At 41.9% G+C, this 24,686-nt stretch overlaps 1 protein-coding gene across 2 annotated transcripts in view; it reads right to left on the bottom strand.

Annotated features, from left to right (window-relative positions):
- The window catches only part of LOC127654478 (solute carrier organic anion transporter family member 2A1-like), a 41,296-nt gene that overhangs the window by 8,909 nt on the left and 7,701 nt on the right, over positions 1 to 24,686 (bottom strand). Inside the window, exons 2-9 of one of the 2 annotated variants that reach the window (XM_052141699.1) lie at positions 15,420 to 15,557; positions 14,572 to 14,734; positions 12,064 to 12,282; positions 11,877 to 11,975; positions 11,633 to 11,769; positions 7,479 to 7,557; positions 6,229 to 6,393; positions 4,533 to 4,740 (exon numbers count right to left, since the gene is read on the bottom strand). In XM_052141699.1, coding sequence (XP_051997659.1) covers positions 4,533 to 4,740; positions 6,229 to 6,393; positions 7,479 to 7,557; positions 11,633 to 11,769; positions 11,877 to 11,975; positions 12,064 to 12,282; positions 14,572 to 14,734; positions 15,420 to 15,557 — 1,208 coding nt within the window. The remainder of the gene's footprint in view (positions 1 to 4,532; positions 4,741 to 6,228; positions 6,394 to 7,478; positions 7,558 to 11,632; positions 11,770 to 11,876; positions 11,976 to 12,063; positions 12,283 to 14,571; positions 14,735 to 15,419; positions 15,558 to 24,686) is intronic. The other variant, XM_052141700.1, reaches the window with a different exon arrangement.

The raw sequence follows: 24,686 nt of genomic DNA, 5'->3' as shown, positions 1-24,686 counted from the left end.
CACCGCCAGTCTGCGTAACTCGGTTCAGCTCTTGTTGCATTTTACATTGGGACCCCTAGTGTCAACTCATCAACACAGTGTCGAGTGAGTGACAGGTAGGGAACGTCAGGGTTACTGATGTAACTTCATTTCCCTCATGGAGGGAATGAGAAGTTGTGTCCCTCTTGCCACAACACTGAACCAACCGCTGAAATGGCCGGGTCTTAGGCTCGCCTCCTAAGTGCGTAACCTGAATGTGTGTGTGTTTGCAAGTGGCACTCCTTTTATACCCATATGTCCGGGGGAGTGGCATGAAAATTCCACACGCCAATTCTCATTGGCCTTTTCTCAAAGATCAGAGATGTCTGGGCTCCCAAGAGTGAACCCCTAGTGTCAATTATTGACACAAAGTCTCGTTCCCTGATAGAGGGAAAGAGACTTTGTGTCGATAACGTCAGTAGCCATGACGTTTTTAAACAGCTTTCCTGTATAAACTCCCTGATGTAACCTCCGTTCCCTCATGGAGGGAATGAGACGTTGTGTCCCTCTTGCCACAACACTGAACCAACCGCTGAAATGGTCGCTGAAAACAGACAAATAGTCCTGTCCCAAAAACACACCATTGGTTAAGTCAAAGTTGCTGCATAGGGCTGAACGGGATGCTCAAACAAACAGAGAAATGTTTTAATAGTGCCACAGAGACACAGCGTTTAGACTTTTTGAAGAAATCAACCTACTGTACGAATGGCTAAATTAGATTTGTCTCTGCATATTAAGCTCGGTTAAAAGAAATTGTTTTAACATCAAAAAATGCAGACACTTAAGCTTAAATTCATATTCCTTTTTACAGTTTAATCAGTGGTATCGACTACACATTGTGCATTTTGCTGATGCGGTCTTAGAGGGTTTGTTATTCAGTTGGTTGTGCACTGTCTCTCAATCTACTTTTTTAAATAATTGTTTTCATTTCATTTATTGGCTTATTGTTGAGTTTATTTGTTAATTTTGTGGGTTCAATGTTGTTATTTACTAGGGCCTATTTCATTGACAACTTTAATGTGCTGTTCAATTGTACAATATAAGTAAAAAAAAAAACACTGGACTGAAGTAATCTTGTACCAGTGGTGTCGCAGAAGGTCCCGTGAGCATGCATGGATCGTTGGATTTCCGGGGGATGGACACCAGTTGAGACCAGTTGTTATGAGTGAGGTTGAAGCACATTTTTTCCCCTGTAAATATAATTCAGCCTTGGGTACACAAGTTTTCTTTGCATGTCAGTAATTCACACTTTATATAGGTAAAATGTTTCCCTCCACGTGGAATGTTCTATATTAAGAAGGAAGGCTATATATTTTCTTATGCATAAAACATTGATATAGTGTGCCTTCAAGAAACACACCTATCTTCACAAGAAGCTGAAAAACTTGGTAGGACATGGGGTGAGCATGTGTTTTGCAGTTTATCTGAGTAGGAGCAGGGGAGTAATCACATTGATAAGTAAGCATTTACAATTTAAATGTCTCAAACAGATTAAAGAACTTAGGAAGAGTCATTATTGTTTTGGCTTAAATACAGGGGCAATGTCTTATTTTGGCTAATATGTATGCACCCAACGCTGAAAAACAGAACGTTTTTTTATAGATCTTGAGGGAAATTTACAAGCAGCTGGGATCCTCCATGATATCGTTTTGGTTGGAGACTTCAATCTTTTAATGGATCCGGTCCTTGATCATAATGATGCAAAAGTGAGTAGACCCATTATAGCAACATTGACAATACAGAGGATGTTTAAAATCTTATTCTTACAGACATTTGGAAACTTCTGAATTCATACTGAAGAATTTATATATATATATATATACACACATACACACACTCTACCGGTGAAAAGGTTTTTTTTTTCTCGTCACTTGGTGGCGTAGTGGCTAAAGCACAGGGCTGTTAATCAGAAGGTCACAGGTTCTAACCCCACGGCTACCACCATTGTGTCATTGAGCACTTAACTCCAGGTTGTTCCGGGGGGATTGTCCCTGTAATAATTGCACTGTAAGTCGCTTTGGATAAAAGCGTCTGCCAAATGCATAAATGTAAATATAAATAAAAACTCTTTTATATTTTAGCATCTTCAAAGTAGTCACGCTTTGCCTAGAATTTGCAGACATGCACCACTTGACCTTTTCTCAACCAACTTCTTCAGGTATCACTCTGGGATGCTTTTTAAACAGTATTGAAGGAGTTCCTATCTATGTTGGGCACTAGTTTGCTGCATTTCTTTTAAAAACTTTTTTATTATTAAATTTTAGTTTTATAAATTATAATGTAATCTAAGTCACTTATTCCATTTGCCACTGATTGCTCATTTTGGTAACAATAGTTTCAGGTCTTGATTTGCTGTGTTTAGAGATGTTGCCACATATAGAGAAAAGAAAATCATATAGATGACACTTTAATACATCCCTTCTACAGGGCCCAGCATTTCAACAAATTCAGACAGAAGTTAGAGTTTATGTGGAGGCCAATTGGTCCAGAGTGTCCTCTGTGGGCGTGGCATGGGAGGCGCTTAAGGCAATTCTTAAGGGGGCAGATCTTACCATATGCCTCATTCATTAAAATTATCAAAGCAAAGGAATTCATGGAATTGGAAAAGACTATTAAACGTGCTGAAACAGAGCTGAACCGCTGAATGTCATCCCTTTTAGAAAGTTTACTCAGCTAAAATATCGATTCAGTACTATTTTGTCACAGAAGGTAGTTTTGCTTATTAAGGGCAAGACAGACATACAGTACTTTGGAAAACTTCTTACCAGATATAGAAAATGAGGGTTTTTTGTACTACTCCTTCAGTGAAGTCTTCTGGAGGCAGTATATTTACCTCTGCCACAGATATTAATAAGGTCTTTAAAGATTTATATTTCGATCTTTATAGTTCCACCACTTTGTCTAACGATAAGGATACTAGCAACTTCGTAGAGCCATCAGAACTTCCTAAATTGACAAATGATCAAAAATACTTTCTTGAGTTTTACTTTGGAGGAGCTTGTTGACGTAATTAAAGCCTTGCCAAAATGTAAGGCCAGATGATTTCACTGCAGAATTTTAGATCTTATGTCACAGAACTAGCTCCACTTATGTTAGAAGTTTACAGAGTCATTAAAGAAAAGTGAACTACCGCCTACCATGATGCAAGTCCTGATCAGTCTTATTCTTAAAAAAAGATATGAATGCAATGAATGTAAAAGTTATCATCCAATTTCCCTGATCCAGTTAGATGTTAATATATTGTCTGGATAATTTATTAAACAGAGTAGTTACATCTCTTATACATATAGATCAAGTGGGGTTTATTCGTGGTTGTAGTTCTTCTGATAATATTAGACATTTTGTAAATATTATGTGGTCAGTAGCAAATGATCAGACCCCGATTGCTGCCATTTCACTTGACCCAGAGAAGGCTTATGTTAGGCTGGAATGGGACTATCTTTTTAAGATTTTGGAAAGTTACGGTTTTGGGAACACTATTATTGGGTGAATGAAGTTACTCTAAAAACATTCGTCAGCAGCAGTGCAAACTAATGGATTAATTTCAGATTATTTTTGTCTTGGTAGGGGAACCCGGCATGGCTGCACTCTCTCCCTTTTTGCTGTTCTGTCTTGCCCTGGAAGCATTAGCAGCCGCAATAAGAAACGTGGATGATTTTCCTGGTATTGTTGCAGGAGGTGTGGTAAATAAACTTTTACTCTATGCAGATGATATATTATAATTTGTCTCTGGCCCTAGAAGATCTATGCCTAGTCTCCACAGAATTATTTATTCTTTCTCCAAATTTTCAGGATGATGGTGAATTGGTCTTAATCTGAAGCTCTTGTTCTTACAGCATATTGCCCTACCACAACTTTCCTACCTGGCACCTTTCAATGGCACAAGCAAGGCAATATGTATTTAGGCATTTTATTTCCAGCAAATTTGAGAGATTTAGTTAGAGTTCATTTTGTCCCATTAATGAAACGATTCTTGTGATGTTGATAGGTGGGCTTAACTTAATTTGTCTATGGCTGGGAAGGTCAATGAAATAAAAATGAAATGTATCCCCAAATTCAGTTATGTACTGCAGTCTCTCCCTCTAGAATTTAGATAGAATATCTAAGTTTTTTATTTGGAATGGTAAACTTGGTTACATTTAAGTAAATTACATAGGCCAATTGACAAAGGAGGTTTAAGCATCCCCAAAATTGTTTTATTACTATGCATTTAATCTTAGACACTTGGCCCATTGCTCTCGTTGATACCTTTATAAACCTTTGCATATGTTGCATATGTTGATACCTTTATAAACCTTTGCATATGTTATTTCTAAGCTTTTTTAGCAATTTATTCTCATTACTAATGGATATCAAAGCTAATAGCTTTGTTAATCCAAAGTCAAGACCAATCAAAGAAACTGTAGTTACAATGTGCTTCGTATTTTAGATAAATTGAGATTAACATAAATTAAAAATAAATTCCCTTGATTACAAGGGTTTACTAAATCAAAAGAGAATCCCATGTCACTCACCCATTAGTTCCATTTGATGTTTTGGGGTAAACTCCAGCAATATCTTGTGTGGAGCAACCCATGAAGAAGAGTGGCACACAGAGGGAGATAGAGATGGTGAGCATGACAACAGAGAAGCGTGGAATGGCTCTGAAGGACAATCCCCAGCGCTTCATGATCAGACCCCCGAGCACCATGCCCACGGCAACAGATGGCAGATTTAAAGCACCTGAGAGAAAATAACGATTTCATTACAGATTTCTTAAAAAAGGAATGCTTCTCTTTAGAAAATACTATGACCGATTTAAGATTATGCCACATTATATGAACACATCATACATATATATATTCAGCAATATCTAAGACTAGAAAGAAAAATGTTAACGCAAAAGTTATGTTACATGTGGTAACTATAAAGGAACCATTTTCATTTTTTTTTTCCCCAAGTCAGACTAAAAATATTATTTAACATCAATTAATCAACCTGAATAAGTTAGATTACACTGGCAAAGCTAGTTTTAAGGGTCAGATCAGGTAGAAAACGTTTTTTAAGGTTACAACACTAAGTCACTTTTTACAGTGTAGATTCGGCATACTGTATCCTCTTAAAACATAGTGATAGACTAATATACTGTATTGACCGGGCAAATTCTGCCCTTCAAAGGCAAAATGTAATATTTACAGCAACCACATATTTTGTCTAAACAGTTGTAACTAAAATTTGGTCTCTTAGACTCTAATCTATTTTGTGACAGATGGGTATGGTTTAACTAAACCCAGATTCTAAGAATTTAGAATGAGTAGGGGACTTGGGTAGCTCGGCAAGTATTGATGCTGACTACCACCCCTGGAGTCACATGTTCGAATCCAGGGTGTGCTGAGAGACTCCAGCCAGGTCTCCTAAGCAACAAAGTTGACCCGGTTGCTAGGGAGGGTAGAGTCATGTGGGGTAACCTCCTCATGGTTGCGATTTAGTGGTTTACGCTCTCAATGGGGCACGTGGTAAGTTGTGTGTGGATCGCGGCATTTAGCATGAGCCTCCACATGTTGTGAGACTCCGCAGTGTCATGCACAGTGAGCCACGTGATAAGATGTACAGATTGACGGTCTCAGAAGCGGAGGCAACTGAGACTTGTCCTCTGCCACCCAGATTGAAGTGTTACCACGCCACCACGAGGACCTACTAAAGTAGTGGAAATTGGGCATTCCAACATTGGGAGAAAAGAAAAAAAGAATACAGAATGAGAAAATTTTATAATCCACATTTGGCAGGACAAAGGACAAAAAACTTAGAAGCCATTTTTCTCAGTTTCAGTGTTGGTGAAGATTTTGTGTTTTGGCATTTTAGGACAGAAATTCCAAGCAGGCCAATTAAAAGAAGCAACAGAATTGTTTGTTTCCTCTTGTAACAGTTTCAAAATATATCAACAGCCTAGATTTTAAGGCACATGTTTCTTTATTCAAATATTTATGGTAAATTTTAAGTATACATTCTGTAAAACAAGTGTTAATTTAATTTCCACAATGTTGTGTATGTTCTCATTTGCAATCAATAAGTTATTATTTTTAACATAGTATTTTTATGTATTTATGTATTTTTATTACAGTACATCGACCATTGGTGGACCTATTCTCTAGAATAAAGCACATATCAGTCGATCACTAGTAAACAACTGTGCTCATCTTTAATGTATTTTATTAACATGTGGTGGCTGACCTATAAGAAGGCTGCTGTAGGCAGCAGAGGCACTGTACTGGCGCTCCAGAAACTTGTTGAGGAAGGTAGCGAGTCCAGCTATCACAGAGGAGAAGCAGCACTGGGTCAGAACCAGCAGCATGAAGAGGGGACTTAGCAACAACCTAACGAACATCTTCGGGAACACTGCAAGAACACATAGAGGACACGAGACAGAAACAAATGTTAACATATTTACTTTAACTTTGATTCATCTTGAGCAAGCCTAAGATAATTTTTAATATGAACAAATGAAATGCACCAATGCCTTATGGAGGGGTTCTTGGATCAACGGTGCAGTAAAAATGCAACCTATTATGGTAATCTTGTATAATAGCTATAATCAAAATGTAATCACAATAATTGCTTTTTCACAGTCATGGACATTTTGATTTCTTTCAAATTATTTGACTTAAGACAATGTCTCACATTCAAAAATATTGTTACTTTAAAAGGCGGTATGGAAGTTATTCTGCCAGAGAGAGAGAGTAAAAAACCTTGATGGTTGAGTGAGCAACCTTCTCCCACAGACCCAAAGTGGGTCAGATCCAAATAGAATATCTATTAGCTAGACTCTGAGCTAGGGTCAGATTCCTAAATCAGATGTTACAGGACTATCTGGGCAATTAATTGATCTGAAACTTTTGGACACTTGAAAACAAGGTAGATGACACTTGGATGAGCCACAGTATAATTCAAGCCAGAAATAATCATGAGTGAGGTGAAACAGGGAGTCTGGAAGAGTTCTCTAGAAAATAAATATCTCTTGAGCATGGCAGGACCAATTTCTACACGACTCTCTAAAGTACAGCTTGCTGTCCAGTAAAAACAAAACATACAGTATACTCTTAATTATATCCACACACTATTAAAGTACATAAAGTAGATTTATTTAGATAAATGTAAATGTAAATACACTTGATAATAAAAGGACACTGACTTGCACTATTTATCGAACAGAACATCTAATTTACCCGCAGGAAACATGAATGAAGACATGAGCATGCATAAAACGGCTGTTTGCAAATCATGCCCTGGGGGCCGGTAAATTCGTAAGAGCTAGTCAGATCCTGTTAAAGCAATAGTCTGAGCAAGTTGTATGACTCATGATACAGTAGATAGATAGGAAGCACACTGCATGGTTAAGCCTAAAATCTCTGGACTATGTTTGTGTGCTGGGATGAGACACGTGTGTTAATTTAATTGGCCATTATCCAAAACAGTGGGCTCACTTTTTAAGAAATCCAGCAAGGAGCTCTCTTGTGAATTCTTCTGGTCATCTTTCTTGATCTCACCCTCCAGTTCAAAGGACTGTAAAAGAGGAATTTACTCAAATTAGTGCAATGCATGGAGCAAGCAGACATCCAGAACAGTCTGATTTTATGCATTAATGAATTATTCATAGGCCTGCATTTTCGCAAACTAACGTAGATCATATTGACTTTTGTCACTTCTGGAGAGCTTTCAGAAAAATGGCAATAGTTTCAGCTTCTTACTTTAAATGGATGGGAGGTACTGACAATTTATTTTTGTTGGGTGGGTATCATGGAATCTTCAAAATAACCATCACTGATTTTTGATTGCTGTGACAAAACAGGCTACACGACTGCAAATGCAAAATTTCATGTAAGAAATTGTGTGGAATTCATTTGATAAACATACATTTTGGTGCAGTTTGCTCCTGTTTCCTTTATTATTTTACAAAATGTGTGTTTTAATGTACCAATCACTCAATAAGTGTCAACACCATCAGATCCAAAAAAATAATGTGTAAACATTGACAAATCTAGCATTCTGCTTCTATAAATGAACAAACTGATAATACAGGATGGTTTTCAAGCTTTTTTCTAAATTTGTTCCAGCTGTCGTTGTTGACAACATAACATTTTGCACATAAACAAAACGCAGAAGCCACTTTTAATTTACTGGTGTTGCTAGCTTCTAATAGGATCTTAAAATAAAAAAAATTATCTACAAATTCCCACTTGTTTAGCCTTTGCGGAAAGGCATCTTTAAAAAGACGTATCCTGAAAAGGACTGTGTAGTTCCTGGATGCGGTAGAGTGCTCTCCGCTTCAGACGGCCACAGGCGTTGTCTCGTGTGTTGAGGACTTCGCCCAGCAGTTCTCCGCGGTGAAGAAGCAGGCCATCTCTCACATCCTGCCCCGCCGCAAGCCTGCCGCCATGGGCCACGCCCCGTCTGCTCGCCGAGGGAGTCCTCCTGTGGTTAAGAAACACCCTGCTCCGCCTCAACCTGGGCACAGCTGTCTCACGGACCACCTTGAGGGCCCGGAAGGCTCCCAGGCGCTCCTGAGATGTTCGAAATGTTAGCTTCGGAGCTGGTAAAACCACTACGTCCCCCGGTGGAGGGCCGGGAGGAGAATCTTTTGTTGAATTCATTTAATTTGCTGCCCCCCCTACAAGGAGCTGCGGTACCCAAATTCTCAATAACAGAGCTATTTCCTAATGCCGTTCTCACGGCACTCTGCCACCACAGTTCAACAGTACTGGCACGCTGGACGTGGACCCTCCGCCCTCAGCCCACGACTCTTCCCCGGCCAGCCGGTTCTGAAGAGTCCAGAGGACGCCGCTACAGGACCTCCTCCTCAGTCACTAACCCGCCCCCTGCCGGGTGTGCGGAGCAAGGTAAGTGCTTTGAGATTTTTCTCAGCACCAGAGCCTCGGGACGCAACCTTGCCTCCCGACGCCGTACTACCGCTCCCGCCATATGTCGCGACTCGCCCGTCATCTCCTCCTTTGGAGCCTGCAGAGACTCACATCTCCGGCAACCTCAATGTGATAGCGGACGCGCTGTCACGACAACACTTGCCCAGCAGAGAGTGGAGGCTTCACCTCCAATCGATCCAGCTGATTTGGAAACGGTTCGGCAAGGCCCAGGTAGACCTCCTACTGCCTGCTCTGGTATGCCCGAACAGGCCCACCCGGGCCTGGTACTCGAATTTTTACTCCTCGCGACAGCCCTTCCCTGGCAAATTCCCTTGAGGGAAGACCTTCTTTCTCATTGGCAGGGCACGTTCTGGCATCCGCACCCAGACCTTTGTAACCTCCACGTCTGGTCCCTGGACGGGATGCAGAAGATCTAGCTGGTCTATCACCTACCATCGTAGACACAATCAACCAAGCCAGAGCCCCTTCTACCAGGCATCTCTACGCCCTGAAGTGACGCTTGTTCTCAAATTGGTGTTCTTCCTCGGCCGAAGACCCGCAGAGGTGCACAGTTAGGTCAGTGCTCTTATTTCTGCAAGAGAGGCTGGAGGCTGTCCCCTTCCACCCTAAAGGTGTATGTCGCCGCTATCGCGGCCCACCACGACACAGTAGACGGCAAGTCTTTGGGTAAGCATGACTTAATCATCAGGTTCCCGGAGGTTAAATCCATCCTGGCCAAGCCTGTTCCCCTCCTGGGACCTCTTGGTGGTCCTCGCAGGCCTCCAGAGACCTCCCTTCGAGCCGCTATAATCAGTTGGACTCAGGGCCCTCTCTCTTAAGACTGCCCTGCTGATTGCTTTTTCTCCATCAAGAGAGTCGGGGTCCTGCAAGCGTTCTCTGTCAGCGACACTTGCCTGGAGTTCGGTCCGGCAGACACATATGTGATCCTAAGACTGCGACCAGGCTACATGCCCAAGGTTCCTACCATGCCCTTTAGAGACCAGGTAGTGAACCCGGGAGGAGGCAGACCCAGCCCCTTCGTTGCTGTGTCCGGTACGTGCTTTGCGTACCTATCTGGAAAGCACGCAGAGCTTTAGATGTTCTGAGCAGCTCTTTGTCCGCTTTGGCGGAAAGGAAACGCTATCTCCAAACAGAGGCTTTCCCACTGGCCTATCACACCCAGGCCGTGCCCCCCCCCCCTTTGTGGGTCCGAGCCCACTCAACAAGGAGTGTTGTGTCCTCTTTGGCACTGGCCAGGGGTCCCTCCCTAGCAGACATATGTAGAGCAGCTGGTTGGGCAACACCTAATACATTTGCGAGATTCTACAATCTCCGGGTTGAGTCAGTTTTCTCAGGTCCGAGCCGGTAGAACTCGGTAACACGCTGACTGACTGACCGGGTGGATCGCTTGCGCCTAGCACACTTTCCCTCACTGATGTAAAATTGTGCACTTTTTCTCCCAGGAGATCCCACTCCTCGGATCCCTGGATGACTCCTCCCTAGCCCTTGTGGGTTCGCAGTTCAGCGGAGGAACTCGCCGACCCAATCCACTGCGGGTACTTAATCTACCCTGTACTGGAATAGGTGCTCCACAGGGTAGGACTCCTACACGGACTCCCCCTGTATGTATTTTCCACGGTATGGTCCCCTTGCGAGTGGACCCGCATCTCCCTTAGGCAGTTGCCGTGTTGTAGCAGCTCCCCCCTCTTATTTGGGATGGATCTACCACTGTGCCATTTCCACATGCCGCCTAAAAAACCCATGTGATGTATTCACCACTCTTACCTCCCCTTCAGGGCAGGTGTGGTCTCCGCAGGGTCTTTTCCTCCTGAAAGAATAGGAAACTAAGACCACCTTGCCTCGATGCGTGTAAGGGCCCCTGCCGTTTATTGCTCTATGGGGAGAAACATAGAGAGAAAAGAGGCCCAGCCAGGCTCGGCCCATTCCCAGGTTGGCAAGCGTCACCTTGTTCCCCTGTTTAGGGTAACCAGAAGGACTTGGATGACATTTTAGGGGCATTGGGGAAGGGTACGTGCGGTCTGACACAGCTGGTCGCCTGTGCACGTCAAAGACCTGCCCACTCCTCTGTCAGCAGTACACGTACACGGCTCAGCGCATGGCATAAATTGGACCCCTAGTGTTGCTTCTCAGACACAACGTCGAAGGGAGTGACAGACGGGGAATGTCTAGGTTACGGATGTAACCTCCATTCCCTGATGGAGGGAATGGAGTATGCAAATACTTATTACCTACACATTCCCTTTATTTATTTTTTGACACATTCCCTTTATTTATTTATTTTTTTTATTTTCCTTGTGTTGTTAGTTTCTAAAAGGATCTTAAAATAAAGAAATTATCTACAAATTCCCTTTGAGGTGATGGAGATGACATACCATGGTTGTAACACCTACAATAATTTAAAAGTAAAATAAAATAACATTCTATAAAATACACCTATGAAATCACCTATAAAATCTGTGGCCTTGTTGAATTAACAGACCTACAGAATAAAGACTGACTTTAATATTACCTGATTTCACATTTCATAAAATAAAATGATAGTTAGGGCTGTGGGGTTAAATTATTCCTTCCATCAGAAAACAGTATTAATGTTTTTAAAGACACATATTTATGTTTATGTTTTTTAAGTTTATCCCATGTCTCAAGAATCAGTGCTACACAAAGATGTAATTTGTTATTAACACAAATGCATGACTGACCTTCTCCACACAAAGGGATCTGGGAAAGAAGAAGTAGGGGATAGAGGTGAGAGCGAGACCTCCAGCAGTGATGAGCAGACCGATCCACCATGCTCCAACCCAGCGAGGGTCAGTAGGGGTCAACTCCAATGCCTCCCCTGGAGAACAGAAACTGCATAACATGTAGTAATGTATCTGCATACATTACAAGAATAATATAATGAAAAGGAATAATCTATTGATGTGATTTAAAAAGGAAACGAACTTGAATCGGCTCTGTCCACATCAACATAAATCCGCAGAACCACGGAGCCCATGAGGTATCCAAAGGAAGGTCCAAACACTGACACAGCAAAGAGAATAGCTGAAACATACAAAAACAGACACCTCATTATTCTTCACAGTTCTTTCAATGAACACACTGACTTCAAAAACAAAATTTCTAAATTTACCAATGTAGAGAGGAGAATTTCCTGGTCCTGCAAAGTCATCTATGTAAGAGATGCCAAAAGGTTGGATGGGAACAGAACCGATTCCAAACAGCAGCTGGGCTGTAGCCATTAGTATCCAAAATTTACTGGTGTCCACTAGCTTCCGGGAATCCTCCTGACCACAAGCCTCAGCACCCGTTGCATTTGCACGCAAATAACACATGTCCTGTCTGCTCGCTGCTGGATTAAAAAACAGAAATATCCCACATGAGAACTTCATCAAACAAATAAATCAAATAAAAAAATATCCAGGTTTAGGAACAACTTTCATAAATGTTTGATTTACTCTAAGGGCTGGTAATAAGCACAAAATATGCATAATATTCAGGCCCTAAAACAGTGTTTGGTCACTTAAGCCATAATTATACACTGAAAAAAGAAAACAAAAAAAGTAAACAAAAAAGAAACAATGTAAACCTAAAATGAGCTTCATGTGTAAACACTAAATTAACTTGCTTGATTTAAGTCAAAAATATTATTAAAATGTATATTCCGGGTTTAATACAAGTTAAGCTCAATCGGCAGCATTTGTGGCATGCTCTTTATTTTGCCTTTACCACAAAAAGTTATTAACAAAATGTATTTAGATTTAAAGTCTCTACTTTTCATCAAAAACTAAATAAATAATCTATGTTTCAGTGAGGCACTTACAATGGAAGTGAATGTGGCCAATATTTTAAGGGTTTAAAAGCAGAAATGTGAAGCATATAATTTTATAAAACCACTTATATTAATTCTTCTCTTAAAACTCATGTATTATTTGAACTGTTAAGTTGTTTAAATTGTAATTTGTACAGTCATTTTAGGGTTTGTTGACATTACATTGTCATGGTCACGAAGTTGTGAAATTGAACATAACTTTACACAGAAAAGGTTGTAAGCGATTTTATCACGCTAAAATCCTGTTTACAATCATATTGTTTACGTCTTGTGGATATACTTTTGAAAAAGTGAGAATTTTAATGTAAACAAATTGGCCCCATTCACTTCCTTGTAAATGCCTCACTGTAACCTCGATTGCTGAAGAAAAGGAGGGACGCATCAAAATAAATTTTTGTGGTAATCAACATTATGCCATAAATGCTGTAAATTGAGCTTAACTTGTATTTAACCCAGAATATTCCTTTAACATCACTGAAAGACAATTTTAAGGGTTAGATCAGGCAGAAATAGCTTCTTAAGGTTACCACTTTTTACTGATTGATAGCACTTGCAAACATTTCAATCAAACCATTTCACACACACAGACACACAGACACACACATGTACGCACGCGCACACGCACATGCAGACAAGCACACGAGCAAGCACACACAGACACACACACACAAACTCGCACACACAGATAAGTTTATTAGGTTTTAAATTTTAAAACAATACACAATACAAAATCATGTCTATACTTTATGTGATGAAACACACATTTCTTTTTTCTTTTTTTTTTTACAAATTCATTGACAATCACGCAGTTTTATGTGTGACTTTTGGGGCCATTGTGCTGCAGTTGCTCTAAAGGTTCTGTGTTTTAACAGACAATAGTGCTCACACAACAAGAACAATCTCTCACAATTTACTGGGGCGTACTAAACTGAGGCATAATTTGCAGTTCCTGAAGGTTAATGATTATTATAACTGGCTACATATTTTCTTTTAATCTTTGCATAATATAGCAATGTATAAGGTCAAATCACAGTATCTGCAGGCAGATAAGGGAAAGTGAGAGAGTAATGCCAAACTAAAAGTTATTGGGATAGAACTTTTATCTATTGGACTAAATTCCAGGTGATTTTAACCTGGGTCTTAGCAACGAAAGCATGTACTCTTGCCTCTTTTGTACCTCATCTAATCTTTTATTCTCATCTCTCTCCCTTTTCCCTCTTTGTTCTCTTCTTGTTTAACATCTGTTTATTTCCTCATGTTTTTCCCCAACCAAATACTAAACCCTGTCTAAGTAGTGATTTGTGGGGTGTCAGAACAGTACAGCATTGCTCTTTTTCTCATAGTCCTGTCTTCTTTCTAACCCCTATTATGTCTGAGCTGATGTTTATCATCCAGATGTTATTTTAGATCCCTACTTTGTTGTGTCTAGTTTTCTTCAGAGCATCTTGAGTCCTTTAAATTAAGTTGCTGGTATCATCCTTTTGATGAGCTAAGGGGCTAAGATTCTGTCCACTGGAGCATGAAAACATTAACATAAGAACAAAAAAAAAAAAAAAAAAGGAAATAAGGAAATTCAAATTCATTCTAAATGATACGTAATATTAAAAATAAAAAAATCTGTTTGTTGAAATGAAAGAAACAATTAGTCAATCACATACATGAATAAGGTCTGTGGATATAAACTTCCTGTCTATTATGCGCACTGGTGTCTGTCTGTTCCTGCCATTCAGAATGCAGAGCTGGTTGTGGTTTGATTAGTTTATAATTTTATATTTAATAAAACCAAGCAGAAAAATAATGAGCTCTCACCGTGTAGAACAGAGTCAAAAGTGTAGGGCTGGGAAAGGAAGTGAGGTAGAGCTAGGATCAGGGCACTTATGGACATCAGCAGGCCACCCAGTCCAATGAAGCGAGGTCGGTGGACCCGACTACCAAAGTAACTGACAAATGCTATTAACACGGTGTTTCCTACCTATAAAGAGCAGAAAAACAGGTTACACAAAGTAGCCAATCTATTTGTGTTCATCCATAATCATTACAAGGCTCTGGAATTCATTATTGTGATTAGTCAATCGATGCATTCAGCCATCAAATATTTTGGGATAATGACCACTAAACTGTATATTTGACAGTTTGAGGTTACTTCTTTTTAAGTATGATTCTTTTGTCATAAGAATTAACTCACATAAAAACATTTTCACAAAACAAAACAAAAAAAAAATACAACATAACACACTAATTGATGTTCACCAGCTTACAGTGAATTGTCAGGAAGGCAGGAATTGTTTTTAATAAAATAAAAAAACCAAAGTTGATTTACTGGTTTTAGCTGGTTAAGGCAGTCTCCAAGACTTGATAAGATGGTCTTCTTCAGTTGGTCTTGCCGATATCCCAGTCTGGCCAAACTGGTGTTTAGCTGGGTGGCTGGCCTGACCATCTGACAAGTGCCCAAAACCCCTCTAAAGCCAGCAATACAGACCAGCCTAAGCAGCTTGGCCAGAATGGGAAACCAACTAACCAATGTAAGCTGGTTTATGTTGGTTTTTCAGCAGGGTAGATATGGTCCCTCTAATTTCAATGGGTCAACTTGAATAGATCTAAACCAAGCTATAGATTAAAGAATTTCTCATTGGCTTTTTGTGTGGAGTGTTCAGTACCTCATGAAGGGAAGAGATTGTTCCTGAGGAGAGGCTGTCCAGGCCGAAGCGTCTCTCGATTGTGGTGATGGTGCTTTTGAAGTAAGAGCTGTACAAGAGCTGAGTGAGCTGGAGCAAGCCATGACACAACACAAAGATCTGCACGAAGACAGAAAAAAAATAAGTACAGGAACTGCCAGGTTATGTACTAATAATAATTAGCAAGTTTACTAAATATGATTTACTAAATGTGCTTATATGATTTATTTTTTAAATCCCCTTTTCTCCCAATTTTGGAATGCCCAATTTCCACTACTTTAGTAGGTCCTTGTGGTGACGCGGTTACTCAGCTCATTCCGGGTGGTGGAGGACAAGTCTCAGTTGCCTCTGCTCCTGAGACAGTCAATCCACACATCTTATCACTTGGCTCGTCGTGCATGACACCGCGTAGACTCCGCATGTGGAGGCTTATGCTACTCTCCATGATCCACGCACAACTTACTAGGCGCCCCATTGAAAGCGAGAACCACTAATCGTGACCACAAGGAGGTTACCCCATGTGACTCTTCCATCCCTCTCCACCGGGTCAATTTGGTTGCTTATGAGACCTGGCTGGAGTCACTCAGCACACCCTGGATTCAAACTCAAGACTCCAGGGGTGGTAGTTAGTGACAATACTCGCTGAGCTACCCAGGACCTGATGAAATAAAGAAAAACAGCTTAAACCAGCCTAATAGTAGACTGGTCTTAGTTCTGGTCTCTCAATCTGGACAGGCTGGCCTATCTTCTGGTTTAAGAGGGTTTTAAAGCACTTGTCAGCATGGCCAGGCTGTGAGACCAGCTAGACCAGTTTAAATCAGCTGTGACCAGCAAGCTTGTTTTTGTCAGAAGAGAAAAAGCAACCCATTTTAAACCGAACTGTAGAGATGAAAAACAACTGAACTACTAAACATCTTCAAGATTTACACTGACAAATTTTGGCCCCACCGACACCCATCGTTGTTTTCATTCAGTTTTTAAAGGCTGTCATGGCCCAAAGGTTTTTCATTCTGCAAATTCTATACTCAGTAATGAAACAATGACTGTTCATAAAATGGAAAGCTGGAGCAGTGGCCTCTCTGCTTTCAATTAACCAGTGACACTTTCCTCTCCATTTTCAATGCCTGGAGAGTGTTCTTCAAAAGGAACTACTGGGGTATGGCCCCTCACTGAGACCACTGACATCAATGGCAAAACTGCCTTAAATCTAGTAAAATACAACTACATGACATGCATATTACAAACCCCTGCTGAGAAGACAACATTAGACCAGTTTAAATTTCCTAGTTAATTTTCAAGCTGGTTTATGCTGGTTTGGTGTTGGTCTAGCCGGTGGACCAGCAGAGCCAGGTTCTTAACAAGCAAAATTAAACTGCTTGACCTAGGACCTGACTCAATACACAAGTTTAGAAGTTGTGGGAGCATCTCATGATGGTGACCAGCATTTAAAACACAACACAACAGCTGGTGGCCAGCTATACAGGTCTTTTCAGGAAGGACAACAAATCAAAAACTGGCTGGTGCACAGAGCTAGTCCTTAACTTCTTATACTGGTTGGAAAATTAGCTGATAGTATATTTGTTTTGAGAGTTAGCACCATTTGTTCAATGATAAACTATAAATGCAGTGACGATGAAAACTCATAAATTGGAGCATTTCCCTGGTAGAGAGATGCAAGTTTTAGTGGCAAAGAAATCATGAGCTGAAGCTTTGGAACAATTGCAGAGGTTTCAAAGGTATGAAGTAATCTGATGGGGCATGTAGAAATTTGGACTGGATTTCCTACACAAACACAAGGCATAATTCCGTCTCCTCGGGTCCCTGCTAGCTCTCAACTGATGCAGAGCAAAGCACTATACTTTCAAATGGCTTCTAGAACAGCTAATGCTCCTATGGGCTTCATGGTTTGTTAGCACACATAACAGCTGCTTTTTAAAATTGTATTCTTGTTTTTCAGCAATAGGGCTTTTAATTATGGAAATATTTTGATAGGCTTGTGTGCCCACTCAAGTAACCCAAATAAATGCCTTTGTTAGATGTTTGAATGGCAGCTCTGTGGCTCCTCCTGCCTCACTGGCAATTCCAGTTTCGACTCAGGTTTTCCAGCTTGCGCTATTCTATACTCAGAGCAGTAGAAGTTTGACTGCCAATTTCTTTTACGTATAATGTTGCAAAGGATATGTAGCAGATCTTTAATTTGTATCTTCTCAAGTCTCACAGATTGCTATTATGCAATAAGTGCCCTGCATGAGGTGTACTATAAGTAGTGCACATTGTAAATTGCATACTGTATTTTTGGTCTCCACAAAAGCGCAATTAAGAGCAAATGTTAAGCATAACTCAGCTCAAGGTCCTATGTAAATTACAGCTGGCAGGTTCATCGATGTGTATTGTCCACACAGCAATTGTAAACCTTTTGCTGAGCTGACACGCAGATAATCACTCATTATGTCATGAATAACTTCTAAAAAGTAGCCTTGGGTTACCACAAACCATGCAGGATATTTGTTTCGGTTTGAAGCAATGTGCAAATTACTTTCAGGATTTTGGAAGAAAAGAATGCAAGAGAAAATTATTTTCAGACATTTTTCCTGCTGTCATCTCAAGACATTTTGCCCTGGCCTGCCTTATGCATTCTAGAAAGTCGGAAAACAGTAATAACAGCTTAAATCTGTTGCACTCATTTCTCAAAGTAATCTTTGTCTGTACTATGTGTGTGTGCATGCGAGCCTGTCTGTGTTCCTCTATTTTCCACATATTATTTCATACTTCCATACATGCTCAGTAAAATTGTCAGGGTAAGTCTTACAGAATGGGCCCATTTTTAATGTGCTGAATCTTAGAGTCATGCATAGAAACAGTCGCCAAGAAGGGGAAAACAAATCCAATTGACAATATTTGAGGGAAATGAGGAAAAGATAGATTTGGCTAAAACAGTTAAACAGTTAAAAATATGGCAACAATCTGTGTTGTTTTTTGCACTTGATTTATTTTTGCACAAAGCCAAAATCAAGTAAATTACAATATCCTTCTAGGAAAAGTGCAATGGAACGGCACATAAAGTCAGACTTCCATCTTGGAAACTCATGCAGAAATCTTCAACTGCCGAGATGCAGGTACATCACATCACACAAAACATGTCGGCTGCATATGCACCTAAAATTAACCTGGGGATAATGTCATGAGCTATGACTGCATTGCTTCTAATGCAGTTATCTTTTAGCAATAATAATAATAATAATAATAGTAATAATAATTTGCTTCAGCATGTTTTCATTGTTAAAATAGCCCTAATCTATCAGATATCTATACTTGTTTTAACCATAGGAATGAACAGCATCATCTATTGCAACCATCAAGTGGAGTTGGAAATATCTTAATTACAAGTTCTGAGCACATGAATGACCAAGAGAATTCAAATTTTACTTCTGGGAAATTCGATATTTTAGATGAAACCTGAGTTTTGATACTGAAAGGGCTGTCCAACATGAAAGATGATGGAATTTGGTGAATTATTTAATAACGAATGTCTAATTTGAACATTTGGACATATTCCAGGTGCACTTTAATAATTTGAAGGAAGCACATGATCACCTGGTTTGCTTCGCCCATATAAGCCACTCACCCAGTGTATGACACTTTGCTGGCTGTATATTTAGTGTCTTGTATATGACCAATGCTTTGGAATTGCACTGAAATTGTACACCAGGTGTAATGTTCCTCATTCTCCAGATACTTTGAATGACTCAAACTCCAAACATAGAAAGCTTTGATGAAAGTTTCTATAAACAAAGGTAGTCCATGTCATCCGTCCAGACCTGGATCACTCACCCCTTCTCAGCAGCCATTGTGCTACACGAGGAATCCTACTGAGTAAAGAGAATCAGGGGAAGAACTGACTTTGATGTTTCCACATGATACTCTGCACTGCTATCATTCGTTATAGGAGCCAGTAGGTAGACATTTTCAGATTTCCTGAGGATGTAAAAGTAAAACAGAAAAAAAAAGACAAGTACAAAGTACTAGTCCCAATCCTGTGCACCATAGCAACAAAAACAGAAGGAAACTGGTTCAGGAACTGTTTTACTTTGAGTTGAATCAAGCACAGTCTAATGCTGTACAGTGGATATAAAAAGTCTACACACCCCTGTTAAAACAGCAGGTTTTTGTGATGTAAAAAATTTAACAAAGATAACTCATTTCAAACTGTTTGCACCTTTAACGTAAAATATACAACCTATGCAATGCCACTGAAAAGCAAAATGACAAATTTCAGATAAAAAATTCAAGTTAAAAAAACTTAGAATAACTTAACTGCAAAAGTGTGTGCACCCTTTTATAATTGGGTATGTGGCTGTGTTCAGAATCAACCAATCATCAAGCTCATGTGAAATAGTACACACCTGTCTTCACCTGAAGTGACTCTGATTAACTCCAAATAAATCTCAACTGTTCTTGTAGTATTTTTCTGACATCATCTTGGTTGCAAGCTAGTGTAAGAGCCATGGGCCACGAAGAGCTTACAAAGCATCAGCAGGATTTCATTGTTGAAAGGTATCCCTCAGGTGAGGGCTACAAAAATGTTTCCAAGACATTAGATATACCATGGAACACAGTGATCAACAAGTGGAGAAAATATGGCAAAAGTGTGACATTATCAAGAACAGGATGTTTCTCCAAGATTGATGAGAAGACAAAGAGAAAACTGGTCAGGGAGGTTGTCAAGATGACTACGGCAACGTGAAAAGAGCTGCAGCTCTTTCTGGCAAGTATTGGTTGCTCCCTAAATGTGACAACTATCTCCTGTATTCTTCATCTGTCTGGGTTATGGGGCAGGGTGGCAAGACCAAGCCTTTTCTGACTTAAAACATCCAAGCCCAGCAAAAACCTATATTCGGTCTCCTACAACCATGTGGAAATATGTGTTATGGTCTGATGAGACCAAGATTTAACTTTTTTCCCAAAACTGTAAAAGGTATGTTTGGAGCAAAACATCTCGGGTTACATGTGTAGCCCTTGTTCCCTGAAAAAAGCGGAACGAGATGCTGCGCTGCTAAGCGCTACGGGGAACAACATTAGCTGTGAACCGAGCTGAAATAGTGTGTGTAACACGTCAATGAACATTGACCGAATTTATAGCCTCGGCTGATGTAATCATTAGATGCACCTCGCGCCAGGCTATAAATGGATACATCACCAGGTGTCGCCAGATACTTCTTTTGAAGAGCAGTCCTGGGACGCCCCAGTGGCAAAGCAGCGCAGCATCTCGCTCCGCTTTTTCAGGGAACAAGGGTTACACATGTAACCCGAGACATTCCCTTTACAAAAAGCTTCACTACGATGCTGCGCTGCTAAGCGCTATGGGGAACGCAATACCCACGCCGCCGCACTTGGGGCTGTCCGGACCCCTACGGTAGTGCAGTGTACTCACAAAAACGCGAGAGGTCTCAGACATGAGCTTGAGATGTCGACTCAAGGGCATAAGAGCCCGGAGTAGCATAAACATCTAAACCATTCAATTTTGATGAATGTGTGCGGAGAGGACAACCTGCCGCATCACAAACTTGTTTAGGCATGGGCTGAGATGTCGACTCAAGGGCATAAGAGCCCAGAGTAGCAAAGCATCTAACCCATAAAGTTCGATGGATGTGTGCGAAGAGAACCTTATCGCAACACAAACTTGTCATAAAAACTGATGAATGTGAGCGGAGAGGACCAGCCTGCCGCATCACAAACTTGTTCAGGTATGAGCTGAGATGTCGACTGGCAGTGGCGAGGCAACTGCCCGCTGACAGTTCTTTCTACAGAAAATCCAGACCTGAAGCAAACTGGCAGTTAGCTGGTTCTGTAATAAGAACTTTAGTAGAAGGAAACGCATGCAGGCGCAGTTGAGTTACTACGTTCAGCCCCTCCCGAGGGGGAGGGGGGGGGACTGGGCGACTTGGGGAGAAGTAGAGGAGACATTGCGCTATCAACAGAGGCGAAGAGGTCCTCTTCTGCCCTGTAAAATCTACCCAGATCAGTTCCAAGTGGAGGGAGCCCTAGCACTGGAAATGGTCTTGATAACCTCAAGAGAAAACCCTGTGAACCTCATTTGGTACCCTTAGGGGTCAGACATGAAAGGTTTCACAATTCGGGCCAAGGAAGAGAAGGTCCTCCCTGTTCGGAATCGCCCAAGGTGAGCCGTCGAGGAGAGGAATTAACTCCGAGAAACATATCCTGTTCGGCCAGCGCAGCGTTATTAATAGGGGGCAAGACCCTTGCTGGTGAACATCGCCAAGACTCCCGGGAGCAGAGCAACCGGGGAAAGAAACGCATACAGACGCATTCTGGGTCATGTATGTGTCTTAACGTCCAGACCCAAGGGGGCTGGGTGATTTCAGGGAGAGGTAGAGGAGACATTGCACTATTCATAGAGGCGAAGATCTCACCCAAACTTGTTCCAAGTGGAAAAAGCCTGGCATTTAAAAAGGTCTCGATAACCTCAGGAGAGAGCCCTGTGTCCCTCAGTTGGTACCCTTAGGGGCCAAACATGAAAGATTCCACAATTCGGGGCAGGGATGAAATATTGCCCTGTGCCTGAGATAGAAGATCCTTCCTCTTCGGAATCGCCCAAGGCGAGCCATCGAGGGAAGAAATTCGCTCCGAGAACCAAGCCCTGTTCGGCCAGCGCGGTGCTATCAGTAAGAGGCAAAAACCCTTGCTGGCGAACTCTGGCCAACTACTACCTTAGGGTGGAGTTCTTAACTCCCCCATTGGTATTTTCTGTCTGGACAGTAAATCTGCTCCCATATACGGGCATCCAGTGATATAACTAACCTGAGTGACAGGAGCTTGCCCTAGGCCCTAAGGAGAATCCGACGTGTCAGAAATACAGCTGACGGGAACGTGGGTCTCCATGATGATTTATGTAAGAGGCTACCGCTGTATTGTCCACCCGCACCAAGACCTGGCAGCCTCAGGAGGAGGTATTTCAGGGCCAGAATTACAGCCATCAACCCGAGACAGTGACTGTGACAACCGAGCTGATGACCCTCCTATCCCCTTAAGCTGGACGACCACTTAAGGCCGCTACCCCGCCTGTCAGGGAGGCGTCTGTCATTAGCAGCCTGCAACAACAAGACGCACCTAGAGTGGGACCCAAGGCAGAAAACTGGGGTCTGAACTACATAGGAAGGGAACGAAGCCTGAGGCGCGTAACCCTATTTAGCCTAGGGGTTTTGGCCCTTGGAAGAAATCCCCTGGCTTTTGGCCACAACAAAAACGGTCTCATGAGCAGAAGGTCCAGAGGGATCACCGTGGACGCGGTCGCCCTGAGACCTGGAAATCGTTGATACTGATAACAGTGCAACCTTGACCTAGCCTGACTTTGCTCAGGGTGATCTGAATGGACTCAATCCTAGCGGGAGACAGTTGTGCCCGCATTGTGATTGAACTCCATACGATGCCCCGATAGCCAGTGTTCTGAGTGGGAGAGAGGACGCTTTTCTTGGCGTTGAGCCTCAACCCCAGAGAAACAGATGATCTAAGACGATGTCCCTGTGCTGAACTGCCAGTTCCTGGAACTGCACTAGGATCAGCCAGTCGTCTACATAATTCAGAATGCAGATGCCCCGGAGTCACAAGGAGCCAGCGCTACATCATGCATTGTGAATGTGCAGGTAAAAAGGGCTAGGCCGAGTGAAAGAACCTGATCCTGGAAGACTTCGCCCCCGGAAGCAAACCTCAGAAACTTTCCATGTTGTGGCAGAACTTCTAAATGAAGTATAGAAGTGCGTCATAAGATTGATGGTGACCAGCCAAACGAGTTGTAGGGCTTAAGACACGACCGTCTTGACAGGCATCATCTTGGACTTGAACACCCACAGGCAGTTCAAGCTTTAAGGCCTAAGCCAGACGCCACCCCTCACCCTCCATGGGAAACGGGAAGTATTTAGTGTAATAACCTAACTCTCTCTCTCTGGAAGGGGAACACATATCATGGCCCAGGAGATTGGGTTTTTTTTTTTTTTTTTTTATCTTTTTTTTTACATAAAAGACAAATCCGGTTTACGGTAGTGAGAACACACCATGGAAACACGAAAAGAGGCGAGTGAATTAAATCCTGATGCCCTTATAAGACCTACAGAAAAGAATATACAGGTATATGGCAGAAGTTTCCACACTGCCAGGATCTCTGAGATTGGTATTATATTTGAACACTTCCTGTTGAGGGGTTATCGAGTGTTTCGCGTCCTGAGTAAAATGCAGGAACAGCGAAAACACCCAATTTTGATGGAAGCCTCTGCAACCCAAAACACCAAGAGGTGGCGGGAATGGAGGGGCTTCGAGGGGGTACCGGGAGGGGTGAAGTGAAGCACGCGCCCCGTCCCGAGGGGAGCTACCCCCTAATCTAGGCACAAGACCGTCAGGGTTTTCTCTTACTAGAAATGATAGCCCTGAGGTCTTGCTTCGGGGGCTGGCGAGGGAGGCGAGACTGTCCCCAATCCCTGGGAGGAGGAGCATGACTCGCCACGCTTTGCTTTTGAGCCTCCGTTCAGACAGGACTGAGGCGGGTCTGAGGCTTGCTCGTCAAGTGCAGAACCCACACTCAGGTCATCCGGGAAGTCATTCTGGTACGCCTGTAAAACAGCATAGTGTGCAGAGCAGCACCAGCCTGACCTGCTGCTTGACAAGGTTTTGAGGGGAGAGAGGGCTTCTTAAGTGACGATGCCGAGCCCGGCGAGAGATAGCCCGCAAGCGTCTCTTCGACCGGCGGCATCACTGAATACCCCCGTGCCTCAGCACCCACGATGGTCGAATATAATGACGTTGAGGGTATGTGAACACGGGAAGAAAAAAAATAAAATGTTTATATATATATATATATATATATATATATATATATATATTTTTTTTTTTTTTTATGGGTTCCTCCATGAGCGAAAAAGCTCTTCATTGAGGTTATCAAAGAAGGGAAGGGACTCATGAGGCGTTCCCTTTCTTAGACTGGAAGATAAAATCTATCCCCTAATTTGAACGCGCTTCGAGATCATGTGAAGGACCAGCTGGGTTTGGGGAGAGAGCGAGAGAAAGGGATCAACCCGTCTCTTTCTCCTCAGCCAAATCCATGCAAGAGCCCCATGAACGATCTTTATTTTTTTCTTTTTCGTGAGTGCTGACTCCCGGATGCAAGCGAGGCAAGCACGAAGCACTCTGCCTGTTAAAGCAAATCGCAGTGCTCGCACCCGCCCTGCTGCAACGCGAGAG

The sequence above is a fragment of the Xyrauchen texanus genome, chromosome 13 (assembly GCF_025860055.1).
Source record: "Xyrauchen texanus isolate HMW12.3.18 chromosome 13, RBS_HiC_50CHRs, whole genome shotgun sequence".
NCBI lineage: Eukaryota > Metazoa > Chordata > Actinopteri > Cypriniformes > Catostomidae > Xyrauchen > Xyrauchen texanus.
The sequence above is the reverse complement of the archived record's forward strand: the minus strand, read 5'-3'. Positions and strand labels throughout refer to the sequence as shown.